Source organism: Choloepus didactylus, chromosome 3 (assembly GCF_015220235.1).
Source record: "Choloepus didactylus isolate mChoDid1 chromosome 3, mChoDid1.pri, whole genome shotgun sequence".
NCBI classification, from domain to species: Eukaryota; Metazoa; Chordata; class Mammalia; order Pilosa; family Megalonychidae; genus Choloepus; species Choloepus didactylus.
The window spans coordinates 10,119,674-10,141,064 of NC_051309.1; the positions used below are offsets into that span (position 1 = coordinate 10,119,674).

The 21,391-nt window shown below is 39.5% G+C and overlaps 1 protein-coding gene across 2 annotated transcripts in view; it reads right to left on the reverse strand.

Annotated features, from left to right (window-relative positions):
* CLNK (cytokine dependent hematopoietic cell linker) overlaps positions 1-21,391 on the reverse strand; it is a 232,644-nt gene that overhangs the window by 40,546 nt on the left and 170,707 nt on the right. For both annotated transcript variants that reach the window (XM_037829402.1, XM_037829401.1), the window contains exons 12-15: positions 14,764-14,791; positions 11,241-11,259; positions 8,113-8,194; positions 6,190-6,230 (exon numbers count right to left, since the gene is read on the reverse strand). In XM_037829402.1, coding sequence (XP_037685330.1) covers positions 6,190-6,230; positions 8,113-8,194; positions 11,241-11,259; positions 14,764-14,791 — 170 coding nt within the window. The remainder of the gene's footprint in view (positions 1-6,189; positions 6,231-8,112; positions 8,195-11,240; positions 11,260-14,763; positions 14,792-21,391) is intronic.

The window sequence follows — 21,391 nt, forward strand, 5'->3', positions numbered from 1 at the left end:
ATGGAGGTTTGGCCCCACCCATTTAGGGTGGGCCTTGATCAGTGGAGCCATATAAATGAGCTGATGGGCAGGGGGAGCTCAGTGCAGCTACAGCTGTGAGTGATGTTTTGAAAAGGAGCTACAGCCAAGAGGGACACTTTGAAGAAAGAACAGGAGCTGCAGATGAGAGACAGTTTGAAAAGGGCCGTTGAAAGCAGACTCTTGCTCCGGAGAAGCTGAGAGAGGACCAATATCCCAAGTGCAACTAAGAGTGACATTTTTTGAGGAACTGCAGCCTAGAGAGGAACGTCCTGGGAGAAAGCCATTTTGAAACCAGAACTTTGGAGCAGATGCCAGCCATGTGCCTTCCCAGTTAAGAGAGGTTTTCCGGACACCATTGGCCATCCTCCAGTGAAGGTACCCAATTGCTGATGTCTTACTTTGGACACTTTATGGCCTTAAGACTGTAACTTTGTAACCAAATAAACCCCCTTTTATAAAAGCGAATCCATCTCTGGTGTTTTGCATTCCGGCAGCATTAGCAAACTAGAACAGATGGATTATATGGCGTGTGAACATAGCTCAATAAAATTGCATTTAAAAATGGGCAAAAGACTTGAACAGACATTTCTACAAAGAGGAAATAAAAATGGCTAAAAGGAACATGAGAAGATGCTCAATATCACTGGCTATTAGGGAAATACAAATCAAAACCATGATGAAATATCATTTCACGCCTACTAGAATGACCACTATTAAAACCAGAAAACTAAAAGTGTTGGAGAGGCTGTGGAGAAATAGGAACACTTATTCACTGTTGGTGGGAATGTTAAAATGGTGCAGCCACTGTGGAAGAGAGTTTGGTGGTTCCTCAGGAAGGTAAGTATAGAATTGCCATATGATCCAGCAATCCTGCTACTAGGCATATACCCAGAAGAACTGAAAGCAGGGACTCAAACACATGTTTTCACACTGATATTCATAGCGGCATTTTTCCCATTTGCCAAAAGATGGAAGCAACCCAAGTGTCCAACACCCGATGACTGGATAAACAAAATGTGGTATGTACATGCGATGGAATATTATTCAGCTGTAAGAAGGAATGAAGTCCTAATGCATGTGACAACATGGATGAATCTTGAGGGCATTATGTTATGTTGAGTGAAATAAGCCAGACACAAAAGGACAAATATTCTATGATCTCACTGATATGAACTAATAGTAAGCAAACTCATAGAGTTATAATCTAGAATATAGGTTACCAGGGGATAGAATGGTGACAGAGAATGGGGAGCTGATGCTTAATGTGTGCAGAATTTCTGTTTAGGTTGATTATAAATGTCTGGAGATAGAGGTGATGGTAGCACATTATTGTGAGTGTAATTAACAGCACTGAATTATGTTTGTGAATGTGGTTGAAGGGGAAGTTTTGGTCATGTATGTCACTAGAAAGAAAGTTGGAAGATAAAACGGGCCTGTATAACACAGCGAACCCTGTTGTGGATAATGGACTGTGGTTAGTAGTACACATGTAAGAATATTCTTTCATGAATTCTAAGAAACATACAACAGTATTACAAGATGTTAATAATAGGGTGGTATACGGGAAAAATACATCTAATGTAAACCATGGACTATAGTTAAAAGTAATATTTTAATATTTTTTCATCAATTGTAACAAAGATACTACACTAGGGCAAAGTGTCAACAATAGAAGGGTATATAGGAGTGTATTTTTTACATGACTTTTATCTAAACCTACAACTTCTCTAATTAAAAAAAATAATTAAAAAAACCATTATGCTAAGTGAAAGAAACCAGAGACAAAGTACTATATATTGTATGATTCCATTTATACTAAATGTAAATATAAATAAATTTATAGAGACAGAATTAGATTAGTGGTTAAGTAGGGCTGGGGAGGATAGAGGGATTGAGACAAGACTACTAAGAAGGATGGTATTTTTCTTTTTGGAGTAATGGAAATATTTTAAAATCAATTGAGGTGATGAATGCACAACTCTGTGATTATTCTAAAAGCCACTGATTGTACACTTTGGATGGATTGTATAGTATGTGAATGTATCTCAATAAAACTGCTTTAAAAATGCCAATAAAGTCTCTTTATTGGTTATAAAAACAATGTAGAACCAAAATACTGGATAATAATAACGTCTAAAATGGAAGACAGTTGATCAGTGCGAAAGCAAAATTATAAGCTTTATAGTCTGAATTCAGTCCAACGAAATGTAACCAAAGTTACGAACCTGATTAGCAGCTTAGCTAGAATTTTGAAAGAATTGTATTCTTTTGACCCTGTACTTTTTGGAGACAAAGAACACTAAAATGCTTTGTTAGAAAGAAGAAGAAAATGTGAGTGAATATTTACATGCCAGTTACCATGACAATTAAGTTGTATCTGTATTTATTTTGTTTCTTGTCATCAAAAAGCCAAGTTTTTCTCTGGTAAGTTTACTAAGAAGAATAAAGAACACTCCTGAAACACTGAAGTATGTTAATGGTTCCAAGGAACCTGGCTTTTAACTTTAAGCCCAAGAAAGTTTGTTAAAGAGGATTATGTATATCAAAAGTTTTGTTTATGCTTGATCACATAAAGTTTAAATTATGTCCATCATAGTAGGTTAATTTCACCCACAATTTAAGCCTATAAAACAGGAAAAAAGCTAAAGCCATTCTTCCTTTTAAAATTTTATTTTATACATAAATTAAAGTGATTATAGGAACTTAACTTTCAAACAGTGCAGAATCTATTCCACAAGAATTAAAATATTCTAATTTTGTTGTACTGTTTGCAAGGAGGATATGAACTTTAGATCTCTTAAATTCAAGTATGCTTTTATTTAAAATGTTAAAGGTAACCAATAGAACAGAATTGGAATGTATAACTTCCAAGAAAGAGAAAGAAAAAGGAATAAGGAAGAGATGGATCCAATGTATCGAAGGAAATAAAAAGCAAGGTTAACAGAAGGCACAAAATATTATAAAAAATGATCAAAAAATTATAATCACAATACTATAAAAGGTGTTAATTTAGGATTTAACAGGCAGATACAGATTGGTTTGAAAATCCCAGTTATTTGTTAATTTCACACCTAAAATATAATGCACAGAGATATTGCAAATAAGAGGACAGAGAATTGTACACCAAGCAAATCCTAAGCAAGAGAAAGCTGACAGAGCTATACTAATATAAAAAAAGACTTTAAAAACTTTATTTCAAATTATAGAGAAACAGTATATAGAGACGATTTAAATGCCATAAATATCTTTTAAACATGAATTGAAACAATAGGATACTTGAGAGAGGAAAGTAACCATTATCAGCATTTCCAATCACTTAGTTTGGATAGTATACATAATAGTATTCAGTGATTATGAATTTTTCATGATTTTGTGGCAACTGATTTATTATTTTTCAAGCCTGTGTGTGTTGCTTGAATATTTAAAAAACCCTACTTGAAAGAGAGTATTTGAAAACAGTTATGCATTTGTAGTCTATTCAGAGACTGAGTCAAGTAAAGTAAAACAAACAAACAAAAATATTACCACAGAATTTTCCCCCAAACACCTGGTTGGATCTTTGTTGAATGAATGAATGAATGAATGAATGAATTTCTGAGGCTATATCCCACTATGAGTGTTGAATAGATCTTACTCTAAAATACTGGTGACAGCTAATCTTTGGGAAAAAATTTTCATATAACATATTTCATTTGTGCTTTATAATCCCATGAAATAGAACTCTGCTCTTTGGGAAAACAGAGTTTTAGAGGAATGAAGAGGTTGACACAAGGTAAGTGGAAGAACTTTGTGGGAAATACTGAGTAGGTGATCAATAAAATTTGAGGTAGGGTGATGTAATATAAAAGGGTTTTTATAATAAAGGCCAGGTAAACTAACACATATGGGTTGTAGAATCATCCTGATGTAATGCTAATACTTAAAAATTCTTATGTATATAGAGCAATGGACCTGGACCTACACTAAACACACAATAAATATTGACTGTTGGGGTTTTTAATATTAGAAAAACACAGCTTTAGACCTTTCTTTTGTAACTTATACCAAAACATTTTATTTCTAAGCAGGTATTCCATAAATGTGCATTAGAAAATTTTAATTTATAATTACATACACTTTAAAAAATATTTTTTATAAGAAAAAGCCATATATTTTAAAGCATATTTATAAAATGCAGATAAAGAAACAGCGAACAAAAAGAAAATGAATCATTCACAATTCCAAACTTAGAGAGTAATGTTGTTACTATTTTGGAGTTTAACTAAAGATTTATGGATCATCTTCCAATATATCAAAATTTTTTTTGTCCTGAGATCCACTTGCTCAGGCTTAGTATGAATTCCTTAGTATGAATTACTTAGTATGAATTCATTTACCAGAGAATTGAGCCATCTGTTTATCAAGCAGCAACTGAATGTAACTTTTCCAAAATGCTTTTCTCATTTGTAAAATGAGGATTATATCTTCATCTCAGGGTTAATAAGATGAAGAAATAATATTCTACCTGAGAAGTCCAACACCCGAGGCTTTCAAGTTAAAACCTGTAAACTCTAGAGGCCCCCACTAGACCTGCTCCAGAACTCTCTGGGTGCAGGGACTGTGTGTTTATTTACTACACCTAATTTTTGCCAAGCACTGGCCCTCCAGAGAGGAATATTTTCCCAGTAGAATGAATATCTGGTCAATAAGTTGATGGGCAAGCATGGCAGGGACCTAAGCACTGGTGGGAAAGGAGCTGGGATTCTCTCTATTCTTCTTTCTTAAGACCCTAATTTTGGAAATATACCATGTGCTTGGGGTGTGTTTGTTGATAGAAAGATGAATTCATGGTGTTTTGGAGGCCCTGGAGAAACCTTCACCCAAAACATTTCCCCTGTCCATCCTCGGGCTGCTTCCTTATTGAGCAACCACATGTCTTCTACAATGAGTAGAGAACAGTCTAAAGGACCTCAGTACAAATCAGCTACTCGTGGCTCTAGGCTGTTTGACCTGACTTAAGTCTGTGAAGATGGTCAACTTCACTAACTCTGTTGCATTCTTGAATTGCTCTTTATGTTTTATTTGTGCTTGATGTTGTCTTCAAGTTAAGACTCTGGATTCTTCTCTAAGCTGTGATTCTGCTTCACCATCCCTGTAACATAGTCTTAGGACCTCTATAATTAATGCTCTTTCTGGGCCCATTCAGTCCCTGGAACTCCCATCTGGATATTCCAGCTGGTTTCATCTTCGTACACCCAGCTCTACCTGCCAGGGCTACTGTTGCCGACATTTGATTCTTGAAGATTGAGTCCATTGGGTTAATCACATCCCTCTTTGGTCACCTTCCTTTAAAAAGGAATCTTCTCTTGGGAAACTCTTATTAATAATAGGTACATTAGTGAGAATGATTTATTAGATTGGTTTTCCAAAATAATGCCCAGATGGCATATGTAGAAGAGAAATGAGGACATGATCTAGGCCAGGGAGGTCTATGGGGTGAATTGGGAGGGGAATCTCTGCAGGAGTAAAGGGGGTGCAGAAAAGAAAATAAGAAAGGATACTAAAATATGGTATATATAAATATAAATATAAAATACAGTATAGTATAGCTACCTACTATATGCCAAGCAGTGGGCACACACTATGTCACTAATCCCCCAAATGACCCTGAGTTAATATTATTATTATTATTTGAATTTTATGGATGGAGGAGGGTAAAGCTCAGAGAATTAACTTAACTCAAGATGACCAAAATAACTGATGGAAAGGATGCAGAACACAGGAGACTCATACACTTTAGGTTGGACTAACTGCTATATCTGCTTTAGAAAAATATCTAGTACCATTGAAGAGAGACCTATATCCTGAGGCATAACAATTTCCCTCTTAGATATACGCTAGAGAAATTATCATATTATGTACATGGGAAATGCATGAATAATGTAGATAACAGCATTATTTGTCAGAGCAAAAAATGGGGAAAAACACTTAAGTATCATATTTAATTACAGATAAAAACTGTGGTGTATTCACATGATGGAATACTATACATCAGTGAAAATGAACTGACAACATCTATACACATCAGCCCAGCACCTTTGATGTTCATAAAAGTTAAGTCACAGTGTGGGAATATGGTAGTATGATGACACCTGTTTATTTTCTAATCCTTATATAATGTGCTCTTACCTCTACTTTGCACTCTGTGGTTGCTTGACATGAAGGAAGAGCTAAAGGGAATGTTAGAAAGAGTTTTAATATAGTAGGAACAAGTTCACAGAAATGTTGCTATATTAGGTAACTTTCTTGGGGTAAAGTAGGAACATGTTGGAAATAAAGCAGTTATCTTAAATAAGAAAAAAAAAAAAAAAAAAAAAAAAAAGAAAGAGTTTTAGTATTTCCCATGATAGAACTCCATTCAAAGCCAAGGTCAGTGATAATGGCCTTAAGTCACATTTATAAAGCTATTCAGTTTACTGGAGATTCTAAAGTATGGTCTGTTTTGCAAGGCAATAGGAGGCTCATTTACTCCCTCTTTCTTAAGCTAGACAAACATTAGCTGTGGAACAAGCTGGCTGACCCATATAAGGCCTTTCCATGTCATTTCTGTGAGCAGAGATTATGAGTCTTCACTTCTAGAAGCCACGATTTTAGACTGGTCCTGTACCAGAATCAGCAAAGAAAATGATATATGGATGACTGGGGCCCATATTCTATAGAAACTATTTACCAATTGAAGGAGAGTCGGCCTTGATAATGCAGAATTTATTCTTAAAATATGAACTAGGTGAGGAACAGTGGAATTATAAGGAAACCCACAAGGTAAAAGGGATTATAAAAAAATACGAGACAATGGAAAAAACAATATGCATTTCTAAACAAACACAAAAGATGCGACTAAAACTATTCATCGATGGCTTTACCAAGATTAACACATATCTCTAATGCTCGGATTCCTTGTGTATGGTGGTCAGCATCGCCTCTATGAGCTCCAGTTGCTGCTCCAGTTAAATCTAGTTACATGGAACATGCTCTCTACCAAGGAGGGTGCTTTGACGAAAGCCGCTGGGCTACTCAAACCTAGCCCTTCTTTTAGCACCAATGGAATGAAGAGAGTGTGTATTTGCTTTTTGTTATCTCCAGAGAAGCCTGGGGGTCCAACAGCTTGCTCTGAAGATAAAAATGCTAGTAGACCTAACCATCTGCGCTGTCATCCCTGGTCAAGACCTCTACTGACATCCAAGCCATCTTGGGCTTTGGCCTTGGACTTGACTTCAGGGGCAAGGACTCAGCCTCTCTGGGTCTTGTTTCCTTCCTCTGACAATGCGATGTGTCAAAATTTTATCCCCTGGATTCACTGTGGTTTATAGGAGTTTTCAAATTAGGGAGGTGAGTATGGGAAGAGGAGTTATAGACAGAGGAATAGGACGTGCAAATGTCCTGCATTAAGTGCCTGCATGGCAAGTCAAGGAGGCAGAAAGACCTCTGAGTGTGAGGGGAGAGTGACGTGAACCGAGACCAGGACAGCTGGCCACAGGAGGATCATGAGGGCCTTGTGGTGCTGATTTTGGAGGTGCTGGATTTTATTTTAAGGAAGCTGCCACTAATTTATGGTGACCTTGCCAATGAATCATCTGCCTGGGCCTGAACTGCCTCAATTCTTCAGCTGAGATAGAGTTGTCACAAAGACTTGCTCAAATAAGTATTTACTCAGATAGTGCAATTTTTTAAACCACAGCCAGCTGTGAAGTGCTATACAAAAGTAACTAAGTTTCAGTGTTGTAATCAACTGAAAATTGTTAGAAATGGCTGTCTTTTTTCCCTGGTTTGAGTAACATCAATTCCAGTTAATAATTTGAGTATATTCAGATCTTGAAATCCCCCAAAGTTCCCTAACACTCCATCAATCACTTATAAAGTACAAGAAGTACAATATTATTAAACTTCGATGACAACTTTGATTCCCAGATTTCCCTGGGGTCTAACTTCGGGCTTCAAATCGAAGGCCAAAGATTTCCTCTGGTTTTCAGGATGCCTTGGCAAGTCACAATCTTAGACAGCAAGTGGCTGACTCCCAAGCTGGGACCCAACAAAGGATTCTTGGCTTCTTACCTGGCAATGGCAACAGGACTCTCTTGAATATTTTGGGTTTGTGACAGGTGAGATAATTCAGGCTTCATCTCATGATGAGGAACTGTGTAAAAGAGTGACATAATTTGGTCAGGTTGCAAAATGAAAATGATTGAGGACAATTCGAGTCCCACTGGAGCTACTATAATTTCATCCAAGTAAACTCTGATTATTAGGACAGGGCCTTGGGTGGTCAGTGGAAACTATAACCCATGTATTCTACAGCTCTTCCAGCCCTTGGAAATGGCCTCTCCCTGAGGCTATCAAATTTACTTTGAATACTTACAATCTGGAACTCATCACTGAATTTCCCAGAAGTACGGAATACTATTTTGGAGGGTATTTTAGGCATTATTCAAACAAGCTAATTTAAAAGATTTTTAGCTTCATTCACACTCATTATTCATTCATTCATAATTCAGCAAATATTCATTAAACACCTACCATGGGCAGGCACTCTGCTAGGGATACAGCAGAGAACAAGACAAACACGATCCTTACATTTTAGTGTAAGGAGAATGAAAATAGGCATGTAGGTAAATAAATAAGAAAATTTTAGGCAGTACAGGTGTCTAAAAATAAATCACTACTTTGGGATGGAAGGTGACTGTGCATGTAGCTATTTTAGGTGGTGTGGTGGTGAAGGAAGGCCTCTTTGAGAGAGAACATCTGATCTGAGATCTTATTGAGAAGGAGCCAGCCTTAAGGATCTGAGGAGTCATTCTAGATAGAGAGAACAGCAAATGCAAAGGGCCTGGAGCAGACTGAAGTTAGAGTCTATTCAAAAGGAAATTTCCATAGAGTCCTAAACATCTCGTTAAAGCAAAGAACTGTTCTGGGTGATGCAGTGGATGGAGATGCCCAGTTGGACCATGTGTGCTTGTACCTGACATCTCTTCTCTGATAGGGGAGGAGAGCTCCCCAGGGTTCTGATGTAGTCCAGCAGTCCCCCCTTGGTTACAACCATGGATACATTTTCTTATTTTTTTTCCCCTTGATCATTGTGCTCGTTTGAAAGTGTTATGGACCCCAGAAGAGCCATGAACTTTTAATCCAATCTTCCTAGGTGGAAACTTTTGATTGAGTGTTTCCATGAAGATGTGACACACCCATCCATGGGTGAGACCTTTGATTATATTATTTCCATGGAGATGTGACCTTGCCCATTCTGGGTGGGTCTTAATTAGATCACTGGAGTCCTTTAAGAGAGCTCACAGAAACAAGGGGCTCGGAGAAGCTGAGAAAGGTGTTTTATTTGGAGAGAAGCTCAGATATGGAATCCAGAGTTTGTCCCTGGGAGAAGCTAAGAGCCGACACAGATGTAGATACTTGGAGATGCCGGGAGATGCAGACAGAAGGATGTTTGTAGAGCTAGGCTACGAGATGAAGCCCAGAGTTTGCTCAAGAGAAGCTAAGAAAGGACCCCCAGATGCTTGGAGAGAAACACCCTGGGAGAAAGAAGCAAGGATCCACAGGAGCTGAGAGAGAGGAGCAGAGACAAAGCCCAGAGCATTTTGGAGGAAGTCATTTTGGAACACAACCCAGGAGCAAAGGATCAGCAGATGCCAGCCCTGTGCCTTCCCAGCTGACAGAGGTGTTCTGGATGCCATCAGCCATTTTTCAGTGAAGGCATCTTTGTGTTGATATCTTAGTTTGGACACTCTTATGGCCTTAGAACTGTAAATTTGTAACCTATTAAATCCCCTTTATATAAATCAACCCATTTCTGGTATTTTGCATAATGTCAGCTTTAGCGAACTAGAAAAATCATCATCTTTTGAAAGGTTCTACCAACCATATAAGCTGGAGTTATTTAGTAATTACACATGCCATTTGTATTGCCACATTTTATTTCCTTTTCATTATGGACAGACTTACCAGTCATCCAGAATTACCAAGGGCAGATGATAATACTATGATGTGAAATCACATAAAACTCTCCAGGTACGATCATAAGTAATAAAGTTAAGGAAGCATACAGACACCCATGTGTCTTAATTTTGGTTGTTATTCTGTACTCTGTTCAAGGTTGACCGTGAACTGGACACCTTTGGTTGAAGGACTATGATTAGTTGAATTGCAATTGGAGTCAGTGACCAGCCTGCTAATCACATATCTCATAAAATCATTTCATATCGTCAGCAGCCACCAGAACACCTGCCCCTCAGGAACCAAACGATGTCACATCACTGCACTGATGATGTTTTATAATTAGGTTGTTGCACTTTATTGTGTGTAGGGCTGTGGTTTGTTTTAGGTTTTCAAATTATTTAGAATTGCAGAAAGACCTCCATTCTCCCATCAGGGACACTTGGGAACCCACAAACACAGCTTAGGCTCCTCTTCAAGACTAATTTCCTCAGCAAAATAAGCACAGGCTAAGACCCATAGAGGAAATGCAGTCTGCTCAAGATCACACCGTGATTTGGTGGGAGGCTGCTGAAGGCCGAATCTAATGGGGTTTTGTCTTACTGCACGGCCTGTTGCTAAGTCTATGGGCCATGGTTTAGGGCTTACAGCTCTGGATACAAATTATCATTCCAAGTGAATGGTGAAGAGTATCTGAAACGTGGGTGTGAAGGTACTAACTCTGGTGAGTGAGTGTTGGATTGCACGCTTCCACCGCAATGACATCAATGGTGTGCTCGTGTGTATTTGTGCATGTGAATGAGTGTAGATGTGTGTGTGTGTGTGTGTGTGCGTGCACGAGTGATATAGAGATGGGGAGGTACGAAGAGGTTCCCCAGAGCAATGCCTTTCCAAAGTGCAGGGGGTCCTTTAGGAGCAGGTAACAGGGTGACCCCTTGTCAATAGCCTGTGGCTCAAGAAAGATCTCTAGCCAATTTTCACCAGCCCTGGGAAGGGGTTTGCCCAGTCTGGGAAGTCCCTACCACCTCTGCCCCAGAATTAAATCACTCTGTTTAGACCAGAGGATTCCTGAATAGAGTATTAAGTCCTATCCCTGTTTCCATCCGGATCATGTCATTATAGCCACACACACACACACCCACCCACACACACACCCACACCCACACACACACAGCCTGGGCACTAAAACACTTAAACCTTTTAAATAAAGACTTATCTAAAACAAACATAAAAAAATTCACCTTTCTCTGCTCCAAGGACCTGTATTGAATTAAAGCAAAAAAAAAAAAAAAAAATGTTGAGTTACTCCTAGTGATAGAGAATTTAACATAATATTATGTATGTTTTGGAGCAATTTTAGCTAACATAATTTCTTTTTTAATCCACCAATAAATTTCCAAAGGACTAAACAACAGTAAGAGTTATATACCCTTTGTGTGATGTAATAGTCAATTATACCATCTGCTGATGGGAATATAAATTGCTTTGATCCTTTTGGAAAGCAATTTGACCACAGCTATCAAGAGCCAAAGAAATAGCCTTAATTGTATCCCAGTAATTCTAATGATGAGACTCCTTTCCTAAGAAAATGATCTAAAATCTGGATCAAGTTCCATGCGTACAGATGTTGCGTACAGCTTTGCTTACAGTGTTGCGCTACATGCCCATCCAAATGAGAATCATTAAGTCAATTTTTGTGGTATGCCCACTTATTGGAATATTATAAAGATATTACATGTATTTACATAGTAGAGGATGGAATAGCATTATACTGGAAGTATTCCTCAATGTTACATGAAAACTGCAGGATAAAAATTGGGGTAATGATTTATTTATGAGCATGCATTCTTTATATGTATATGTGTTTATACACAGAAAAAATGATTTGAAGAAATATATAATATTAATGGAGATTGTGTTTAATGAGGAGGCTCTGGTTAATTTTCTTTCTCTGTAACTGTTCTGAAATTTTTATTTAAAAAAATGAGCATGAAAACATTCACTTGCTTTTGTTTTAAAATGTAGCCATTTATCTTCCCAAATATTTCCTTTTTCTTTTCTTCCTTAATAATGGTATAATTCTTTATCATTCCTCATTATGAAAGTCTACATACTTATCGGACTTGTAACCTCGGGCCCCAGGCTCCTCTTGAAGAGGCAAAAAGCCTTACAGTAGGTACAGTGTTTGCTGAAGTGTTTACTTAACTGCAGATAGTTTTTTGAATTCCATTTCATGCATTGCATCAGTTAGAGAAGACCTTGGGAATCATTTAGACAGGAGCTTCTTAACCTGGGGAATGGGTGGGGTTCATGAACCTTCCGAAATTAAAAATTAATTTCTTTAAAATAAAAATGTACATTATTTTTCTTGAATGGGGAAGCTGTATATCGTTCATCCATTTTTAAAGGGATCTAAGACCCGATAAGATGTTAAAGACCTTTGGTTTGCAGATGAGGCCAGTGAGATGCTAAGGTTTTCAGTTATCCAGTGGCAGAGTCGACCCTGGAGTGTGGGTCTCCTGACACATATGCTTCATAGATAGAAACCTTTAGCATCACATTGCTTAGAGAGACGTGGACTGTCTTCCCAGAAGCTTGCCAACAGACAAACCCTTTTGTTTTAAGAGCCTCAGGGTTTCCTAGGGTTCTGGCAAGCAGCTTAAGTTTTGTTGTGGACAGCAAATCAAGGCAAATCTGTAGGCAAAGTAAAAGGAGTAATGAATCCAGTCTAATGAGGGGTTTGAGACTTCCCTCTGAGTCTTCCCCAGGACTTTTTTTCAAAGTGCTGAACCAGATGCAGCGGTGGTTCTCAGGCTCGGCAAAGGGGAGAGCAAGCAGAGCTGAAAATACTGCTGAGAAGTGAAAGCAGTTGTTTTATTTAATTGAGACCCAGCCAACATTTTGCTTGAGGGCTCTGAATTTAAAATCAATTGCAAGTAGAAAAGTGAAGTTAAATGTCTCATTTCTCTACTTTAACAGTTTTTTTAAAAATAAACATATTCAAGTTAAATAGTAAACCCTGCCTCTGGCAGTCCCTCCTTCCCTCCCGTCCTTCTTCTTTCCTTTCTTCCTCCCTCCTTCCATTTCTCCTTCCCTTGCTCCCCACCTTCCTCCCTCCCTTCCTTCTTTTTAAATATTTTAGCTGGGAGTGTCCTTACTTCCTAAGGCAGTAAGACAAAGAGTCAGGGGAACCCTGGACTTTGATCTTTCAGGACCTGGCTCTGTTATCTTCCAGCTGTGGGAACTGGGACAAGTCTTTCCTTCTCCCTGAGACTCCATCTCTCTCAGGGTTGTTGTGAGGATGAAATGAAACAAGACCCTACTTTCTTTCAAAACTATAAAGTGGTATGTGAATATGTGGTGGGGCTGGTAGTGAGGGTATCATTTCTTCTGGAATAGATTAGAAAGTTTGCAAGACATAATTTGAGCACTTACACATTCAGGCACAGCATTTGCTCTACTAGATAAGCTTTTGTAATAGAGAAATAGCCTTGATTCTCAGCCTAGAGAGACAATAGGAAAGTATCTTGGCAGAAGATAAGAAGCGGGAATGTATTTTTCTACTAGATCTTGTTGTCCTTTGGATGATATCAACTTCTAGCAGAATGCCAACCAACCAACCTTGCAAAGAAAACAGTCCCCGATGTTCCCTGCTGTCTAGGGTGACCTCACCCTTTCCTTCTTGCTTATTAGTGAGTGGAGGTCCTATTGTTCTCTCAGGCTGACCAGTGAGTTATGGGCTAGAAGTTCTCTCATGTGGCCTTCTACTACTGGAGACACAGGGGCCTGACCCACAGTGAGAGAGGGGTGGAGCCCCGGGGACAGGGACTTTCGAGGTGTAGCTTTCCCCAGCAGCAGAGCACCAGCCCAGCTTTTCTTTCCTGCAGCACTGAGAAGTCCAGCGCCTTCCAGAAAGGAGTCCTCAACAGAACCAGCCCCGGGCCCTCTCATTCAGCTGTTACGCAGATTATCCTTGACAATACCTGTCCTAGCGTTGAAGTGCCACGTTAGAGATGATACTTTTGATTTTGGCATATTCATAACCCACCCCCACCACAAAAAAGAAAGTAAGAAAAAACAGATGAGAAGAAACCAAACCATATGTTCTAAATGTGAGGGCTTAGGTCAAATAGTAAGAAAAGAACCAAATCTCTTAGGAGCTCAGTTGGAGGCAGGCGAGGCCACTGTGTGGCTGGACAGAGACTTACTTTTGTCACAAATGGATACAGCACCTTTCCTTTGAAATCATCTTTGTGAGCACTTCCTCTTTGGGGACTTAGGTATATAAATATCCTTAGAGGGCTCCAAGATGGCTCCATCTTACCTGACTTTCATGTCCCTACCTCTCACCTGGCTTTTGTGCATTTAGCTTGACTTTGTCACAACAACTTTGCAAAGAAATGCACACATCCCAGTTTTATGGCAGAAGAAACAGAGCCCGGGGGGCTTGCCAAGGTTTGCAAAACTAGTAGGGTTGGAGCAGGATTTTATTTCTGTAAGCCTGGAGATTTTAGGTCTACCACATGGAACTGAGCAAGCTTTTCATTGTACCAGTAAACACTGGTCATGGGTGGTAAAGTATGACCTTGCTTTGCTTTGCTTTAGTTTTCTTACTTTTAAAATAGGGATAATAATACATTTTTAGCATAGATCTTATGAGAATCAAATACGATCAAGTATCAAACAAATAGCATCTTGCCTATAGCAGACACTTAATGCACAAAATTTCCCTTCCATCTTTCCCAGGTCAGAACTGCCACTTACCTCACTTAAGTCCTTTAAGCTCATCTGTCTGAAAGAAAAAGAAATACAGTGTTATATAAAACACAGTTCATAATGATCAAGATAAAATCATTCTAAGCCCTTTGATTACATTTTCATTGCCAAATTAACAGCCCATAGTCTAGTGTGATATTTATCACTGATCTATAAAACTAAAGCCAGGTTATTTTTCTTATAATTTTCCAAGGGAAAAAAAGTTACAAGCCAATATAAAAAGTGGTGACACAAAGGACACGAATAAACTCACTTCTCGTTTTGTGAGAATTTAAATATCATCATCATTCCAGCTGACATTTGGTTTTCCACACTGAATTTTATTAGGGGAGTCAGACCTGCTTTTATTACCTTGATTTTAAAGCTCTCAGTTTTTTACTTCAAAGAAGTATGAAGAGTTTCAAACAGGAAGCTGCCAGACACAGTGGGATTCCGGGTAAGCAAGTGCAAGAGAAATGAAGCTGATAATGTGAGGAGACCAGACACAGAACACACGAACTGACTGGTAGGGAAAGATTTCACCATGGAACCTGGAGAGGTGGACAGGTTTCAGAATAAACCGAGCCTTCCATTCACCTTGGCAAGTTGCTTAACGTCTCTAAATTTCATTTTTCTTATCTGCAAAATAGCAACAGGGGTATCCATTCTGGAGCACTGTAGCAAGAATTGTAAGAGATAAAAATGAAAATGCTGGGCATGCAGTGGAGACTTGTTCAAATGAGTAGAATGTGGTTGAAAGTGAGATGAGAAGATTGAAAGGAGTGGGGATGGGGGTCCAAATTCCATCTACACAGGACTGTCAGTGAAGGATGGTAACTTGAAATGCCAGGAGATTAAGGCTGCAAAACTGATTAAAGCTGGAGGCTGTTGATCTAGAGTTTGAAGGGTCTGTGTTTATCATGAAAGATTATCACAGAAGCATAAAGCACTCAGACACTACACCCTGGGTATAAAATCCTGTTCTAAAATCTTTGAGCAATATGCAACTGTACTGACAGGCCACATTTTTTAACCTCTTACATCAGCTCATCTGAGATAGTACATAGGCCCCCCAGCCTCCTTTTATTTGGACAAGCAAGAAGATAAAGAAACACAAATAGAGGCAATGAAATAGAACACATACCCAGAGTATTAATTGTTTTGGAGTTAAATTCAGGCTAATCTCAAGGTTTTTCATGTTTAAGAGAATCCGTTGTTAATAAGAGATAGTGAGACATTGGTTGTGTACTTTTGATTTAAAATGTGTCATTGATTTTAGTTTTGTGATGCTAAGTTACAAGAGTCGAGATTTTTTTTTTTGACTCTGTAAAGAGTTTGAGCTGTTTAAGAGAACTTGAATTTTTCCAAACTTATAAACGTACTTTATTAGATTTACAAAAGTTAATAGCTAAAAAAAGTTTTACTGGTTAGGGTTTAAATCTGCCCTGTCAGCATTAGGAGTGCTTAAAAATCAAAATAAGTTAAATTTATAAAGGCATTTAAAATGTTTCAAGAGATGAGGATGAGTTTATAAGTCTGTCTCATTGTCTGTTTCCTTAACCTGTCTCACCGGAGTTAACAGGATGTTTGTTGAAGAATAAGCAACTTGTCTTTTTAAATATTTATATCCAGTCACTCACTTTACAAATAGAACAATATGCCACAGGTTGAAATCAGAAGCTTAAGGAAAGCTAAGTTTTGGAATTTGTAACTTTAATAAATTGACTTTTAAGTGTAAACCCAAGTAATTGTAAGAACGTACAACCTTCTTTGGTCATTAAAAATGCCCATGTTGACAAGATCCTATGGGTTAGCTGCTCCCCTAGCTGTAAAATGAAGAAACTGGGCTTAAGGGGATGTCTTAAATGAGATTTATGGAGACAGAGGACCAGCAGAATGTCACAAAACGGCAGAGCAGGGGGAAACCCTGGTCTCTGACTCTGGTCCTCCCACTTCACCGTGCTGGCTCTTTGAACACATCTTTCAAACCAGAGGTTTGCCGAAGTACTGTTGTTGGAGATGACCAATAAAATATGGTGACTGAAGACCTAAAATAAGCTCGTCCACCTCTTCTCCTACGCATAAGGGGTGCTTAGTATATATTTGAGGATAGTGTATTTTACTAAAAATATAGGCCTTACTGAGTGGGCCAGTTTGGATGTATTATGTCCCCCAAAATGCCATTATCTTTGATGTAATCTTGTGTGGGCAGGTATATTAGTGTTGATTAGATTGTAATTCTTTGAGTGTTTCCATGGAGATGCGCCCCACCCAACTGTAGGTGATGACTCTAATTGGATAGTTTCCATGGAGGTGTGGCCCCACCCATTCAGGGTGGGTCTGAAGTAGTTCGCTGGAGCACTATACAAGCTCAGACAGAAGGAGCAAGCTTGCTACAGCCAAGAGGGACACTTTGAAGAATGCACAGAAGCTGAGAGAGTAGCTGCAGATGAGAGACATTTTGGAGATGGCCTTTGGAAGCAGACTCTTGCTCTGGAGAAGCTAAGAGAGGACAAATACCCCAAGAGCAACTAAGAGTGACATTTTTGAGGAACTGCAGCCTAGAGAGGAACATCCTGGGAGAAAGCCATTTTGAAACCAGAACTTTGGAGCAGATGCCAGCCATGTGGCTTCCCAGCTAACAGGGATTTTCAGGACACCATTGGCCATCCTCCAGTGAAGGTACCCTTTGTTGATGGACACTTTATAGCCTTAAGACTGTGACTTTGTAACCAAATAAACCCCCTTTCATAAAAGCCAATCCATTTCTGGTGTTTTGCATTCTGGCAGCATTAGCAAACTAGAACACTGAGCATCTCTTAATTTTTGGCTTACTTTTCTTTTCTTCTCAATAAATGTTTCCTGAATGAATGAACACTTGAAGAATAAACAAAGGAGGACATGAACGAATGGATAAGTGGTGAGTCTTAAGTGGCTCCTCAAGCCAGCCTTCCCTGCCGCAGGTCCTGGCACCCTGGCTGTTTGGCTCTCTTGCTGCAAATGCATTCTGGGTACTAGGCTGGCCCCGTAACCCCACCATCCCATGGATCAGGACTCCCTGCCTCTGCAACGCTGAACCTGCAGGCATTGGGGTTGCAGCTGCAGATGTGGAGCTGCTCGCTCCCTGAGGGATGGTTGAAGGAACTCTTGTTCCTGATAGAGAGGAACACCATGATGCAGACAACCCAAGAAGCGAGGTGCAGTGTGGGGTGCGGCTGCCCAGTGAGGGAGGGGGGTCCAAGGCGCCCCTGGCTTTGCCCGCTGGGTCCCCACCCCCTTCTGTCGAGGCTGCAGGCGCTGCTGGCCTGTGCATGGCTTAGTTTTAAATGAGCTGGGTTTGAATCCTTTCTGTGTCATCTATGAGCTACATCACCCTCAACAAGTTAAGGTCCTTCTCTGAGGCTTAGTTTTTCCCACCCGCAAAATGGATATATCCAGAGAGTAAGGAGGAGGGTCGTTTCAGGTTCTAATGAGATAGCATATGTGAAAGTTATATCAATAAAGTAACACCTTACATCTGCAGAACACTTTAAAATTCATGCTTTCTTCTTAATTAAACATTTTATTCTGAGATCATTATAGACTCACAAGCAGTTTTAAGAAATAATACAGAGATATCTCTGTGTAAAGGATACTCTTTACCCAGTTTTCCCCAATGACAACATCTTGCAAAATGAGAATAATAATAATAAAGTTCACACTTTGAAATCATATTTCCATTCATAAATTTAAACTTGTGTATCTTCTCCATAATCCAGACTTTCTTTCTTTGAACCATGGTTTCTGAAGATCTATACAGATTTTCTTCACACCCGAAGTCATCAGAATATACATTTTTGCCATGTAGAGTGCTTGCACTGACATGATGCCGGCATGGTTGGTGGAAAAGGGTAAGCCACGGGTAGGAAAGTGGGTGCTCTGCTTATTAAATATCAAGTGCTTTATTTAAATTCTATTTTGGATGAACCCTGTACCTTGAGCCACTGGGTTTATTGAAGCTTAGTGACTTCATTGGCTTGATACCTTCTCTGCACACTGTGTCCTCATGGGAAAAATGGGGAGAATTATATAGTTTTTCTGACAGTGCTGCTGCAGGTCTGACTGAGTTAGTACTTACAGAGGCTCCAGGCTGTGCCTCCAGTGTATTTAGAACTCAGCAAACATTGTGATTTTTCTTGTTATTATGTAGGATGATTTTATTCATTGCAGGGGCCATGGTAGAAAAATTACAGTGGCTACAGAGTGGGAAAGTTATTCCCTCTTTAATCCCCCCTTTTTTTCCCCCTGATTTATGTTAAGGGAAAGAATGTCAATGTGGTGGTTATTATATCCTAAACGTCACTCTAATATTTGCTTATCATGCTTTTAACAGAGAGAGAAAATTCTCCAGGCTCAAAGTTTTGGTCTGAAACTTTATCTACAATAAAGTCTCCTGCAGTTATTTGTGGCAATGATCTGTTATCTTTTAAATAAATTTATTTAAGCCAAGAGATGAGCTAAGTTTTTAAAAAATATACTAAGTACATGGTTATTGCAAAAAATCATCATAATTGTACTTTAATAGTTGAGAATATTCAGCCAATGTTTCCCAAACTTCAAAGTCGTCTTCTAGCTTTGAGTGTCAATGAATGATCTGAATGACATTTTCTTTAAACTGAAGGTTTTCCAGTCAGCAATTGTTTTGCCGAGCCAAGACTTACATTTAAAATGGAGAATGGAAGAGTAGGCAGAGACAAACGGGAGCCGAAACACAAAGCCTGGAGCCTCAACCACCATCTGAGTGCGCACGGGCAATTGTAAAGGGCTGCAGCTGTGGGGCTGACTGCCATGGATGCTGTCGATTGCCAGAGGTAAATCTCTGTCTCTGCTTTAGGGAGGGCCATTCATCTCATGCCTTATGGAGCAGCTGTTAGAAACGGAGCGATGCTCTTCTGTGTGGTCCAGCTGTGGGATCTCAGATCTGCAATGCTCCTCCAGAGAAAGGAAGCCGAGCGATAGCCTCACGTGGTTGTTTCCATGTGACTTGGGCCATCTGTAATGATGATCTGACAGCCCACATGGCATCCTGCTAAAAAATCTAACCTGAAAGCACAGCTCTCTTCCCAGAGCACATCTCTTTCTTGTTTGTGGGGACATTCCCAGGGTATTGCACAGGGATTTGCTTGCTTTTGCCACCTTGACGTCACACACCAACCCTGCAACCTTGAGCAGGTCATCTAACTTCTCTGAACCTGAGTGAAGGTATGTGTCCAACGGGTAGGGAAGAAATATTTGCTGAGCACCTACTATGCACCATCCCTTGGGCTGGGAACTTTACTCTTTCAAGCCTTAGAAAATCATAATTTATATGATGTGGGAAGGATTTGATGAGCTAAAATGTAACTACCTTCCAAAGGAGTTTGGGGCAGCTATAAAGGTCTCATCAGATCTAAAAATGACTAAACAAATGTAAACTATGACTACAGAAACCCTGGAGATACAAAATGCAAACTTCTAAAGATATCAACACTGCTTAGATGATGGCACAACACCTGGGTCTGATCCAGGCCACAGTGGGACTAAGTTGGAGATGGAAGGAGTATTATTTTATATTCTGGAAGTTTGACATATAAGGCCCTAGACTGTCCATGCTTTTGTGTATTTCCAGAAACTGCTTCCCTCTGGATGCTCAGCCTGGGCTGCATACTAGGTTCTCCTGGGGAGCTCTGAAAAATACTGATATCCAGGTCCTACCTCAGAGTAATTAAAGTAGATACTGGGGAATGGCGCTTTGGGAGAAGTTCTTCTAATTATTTTAATGTAAAGTCAGGATGAGAAACACTGCACTAGAATGCATAGCCTCTTTTTCAAGAAAAAAAATGGGATTATGGGTGCCTAATTCTTCCTGGTACAGATGGGAGTGGCTCCATAAGCGATTTGTCTTTCTTTCCTTCTTTCCCATGATGCAACCAGGCATTATTCTAGTCACTCTACATAAATCACATACCTCCTCACCACAATTCTGGCAAGGGGGTGTGGTTCTTTTCCTTTTACAAATAAGGAATCCGAGAGTCAGATCTATTAAAGAGCTTCTTGAAATTAAACAGCCACATGTGGCCCAGCTGGGAAACTCAGTTCTGCTGAAGTCTGAGATCTTGTTCTTTCCAAGAAAGAAGACTGTGGTGGTGTGAAAATGTACATACCCCAGAAAATCATGTTCTTAAAGCTAATCCATTCCTGTGGGTATGGACCATTGTAAGTAGGTTTCCAGGAGGCTACTTCAGTAGAGGTGTGGCCCAGGGTGGGTCTTAATCCTCTTATTGGGGTCCTTATAAGAGAATGAATTTCGGACAAAGAGAGAAAGCCAAGGAAGCAAGAAGCTGAGACCAGTGAAAACTGGAGGAGAAGGGAGACACCAGCAGATGCTGCCATGTGCCCTGACGTGTGGCAGAGGACCCCAAGGGCTGCCGGCAGCTGGTCTTTGGGAAGAAAGCATCGCCTCGATGATGCCTTGATTGGGACATTCTCACGGCCTCAAAACTGTAAGCTTGTAAGCTAATAAATTCCCATTGTTGAAGCCAATTCATTTATGGTCTCTGCTTTCAGCAGCCTGGCAAACGAAAACAAAGATAGATTCTCTGTCTTCCCAGTAAACAAC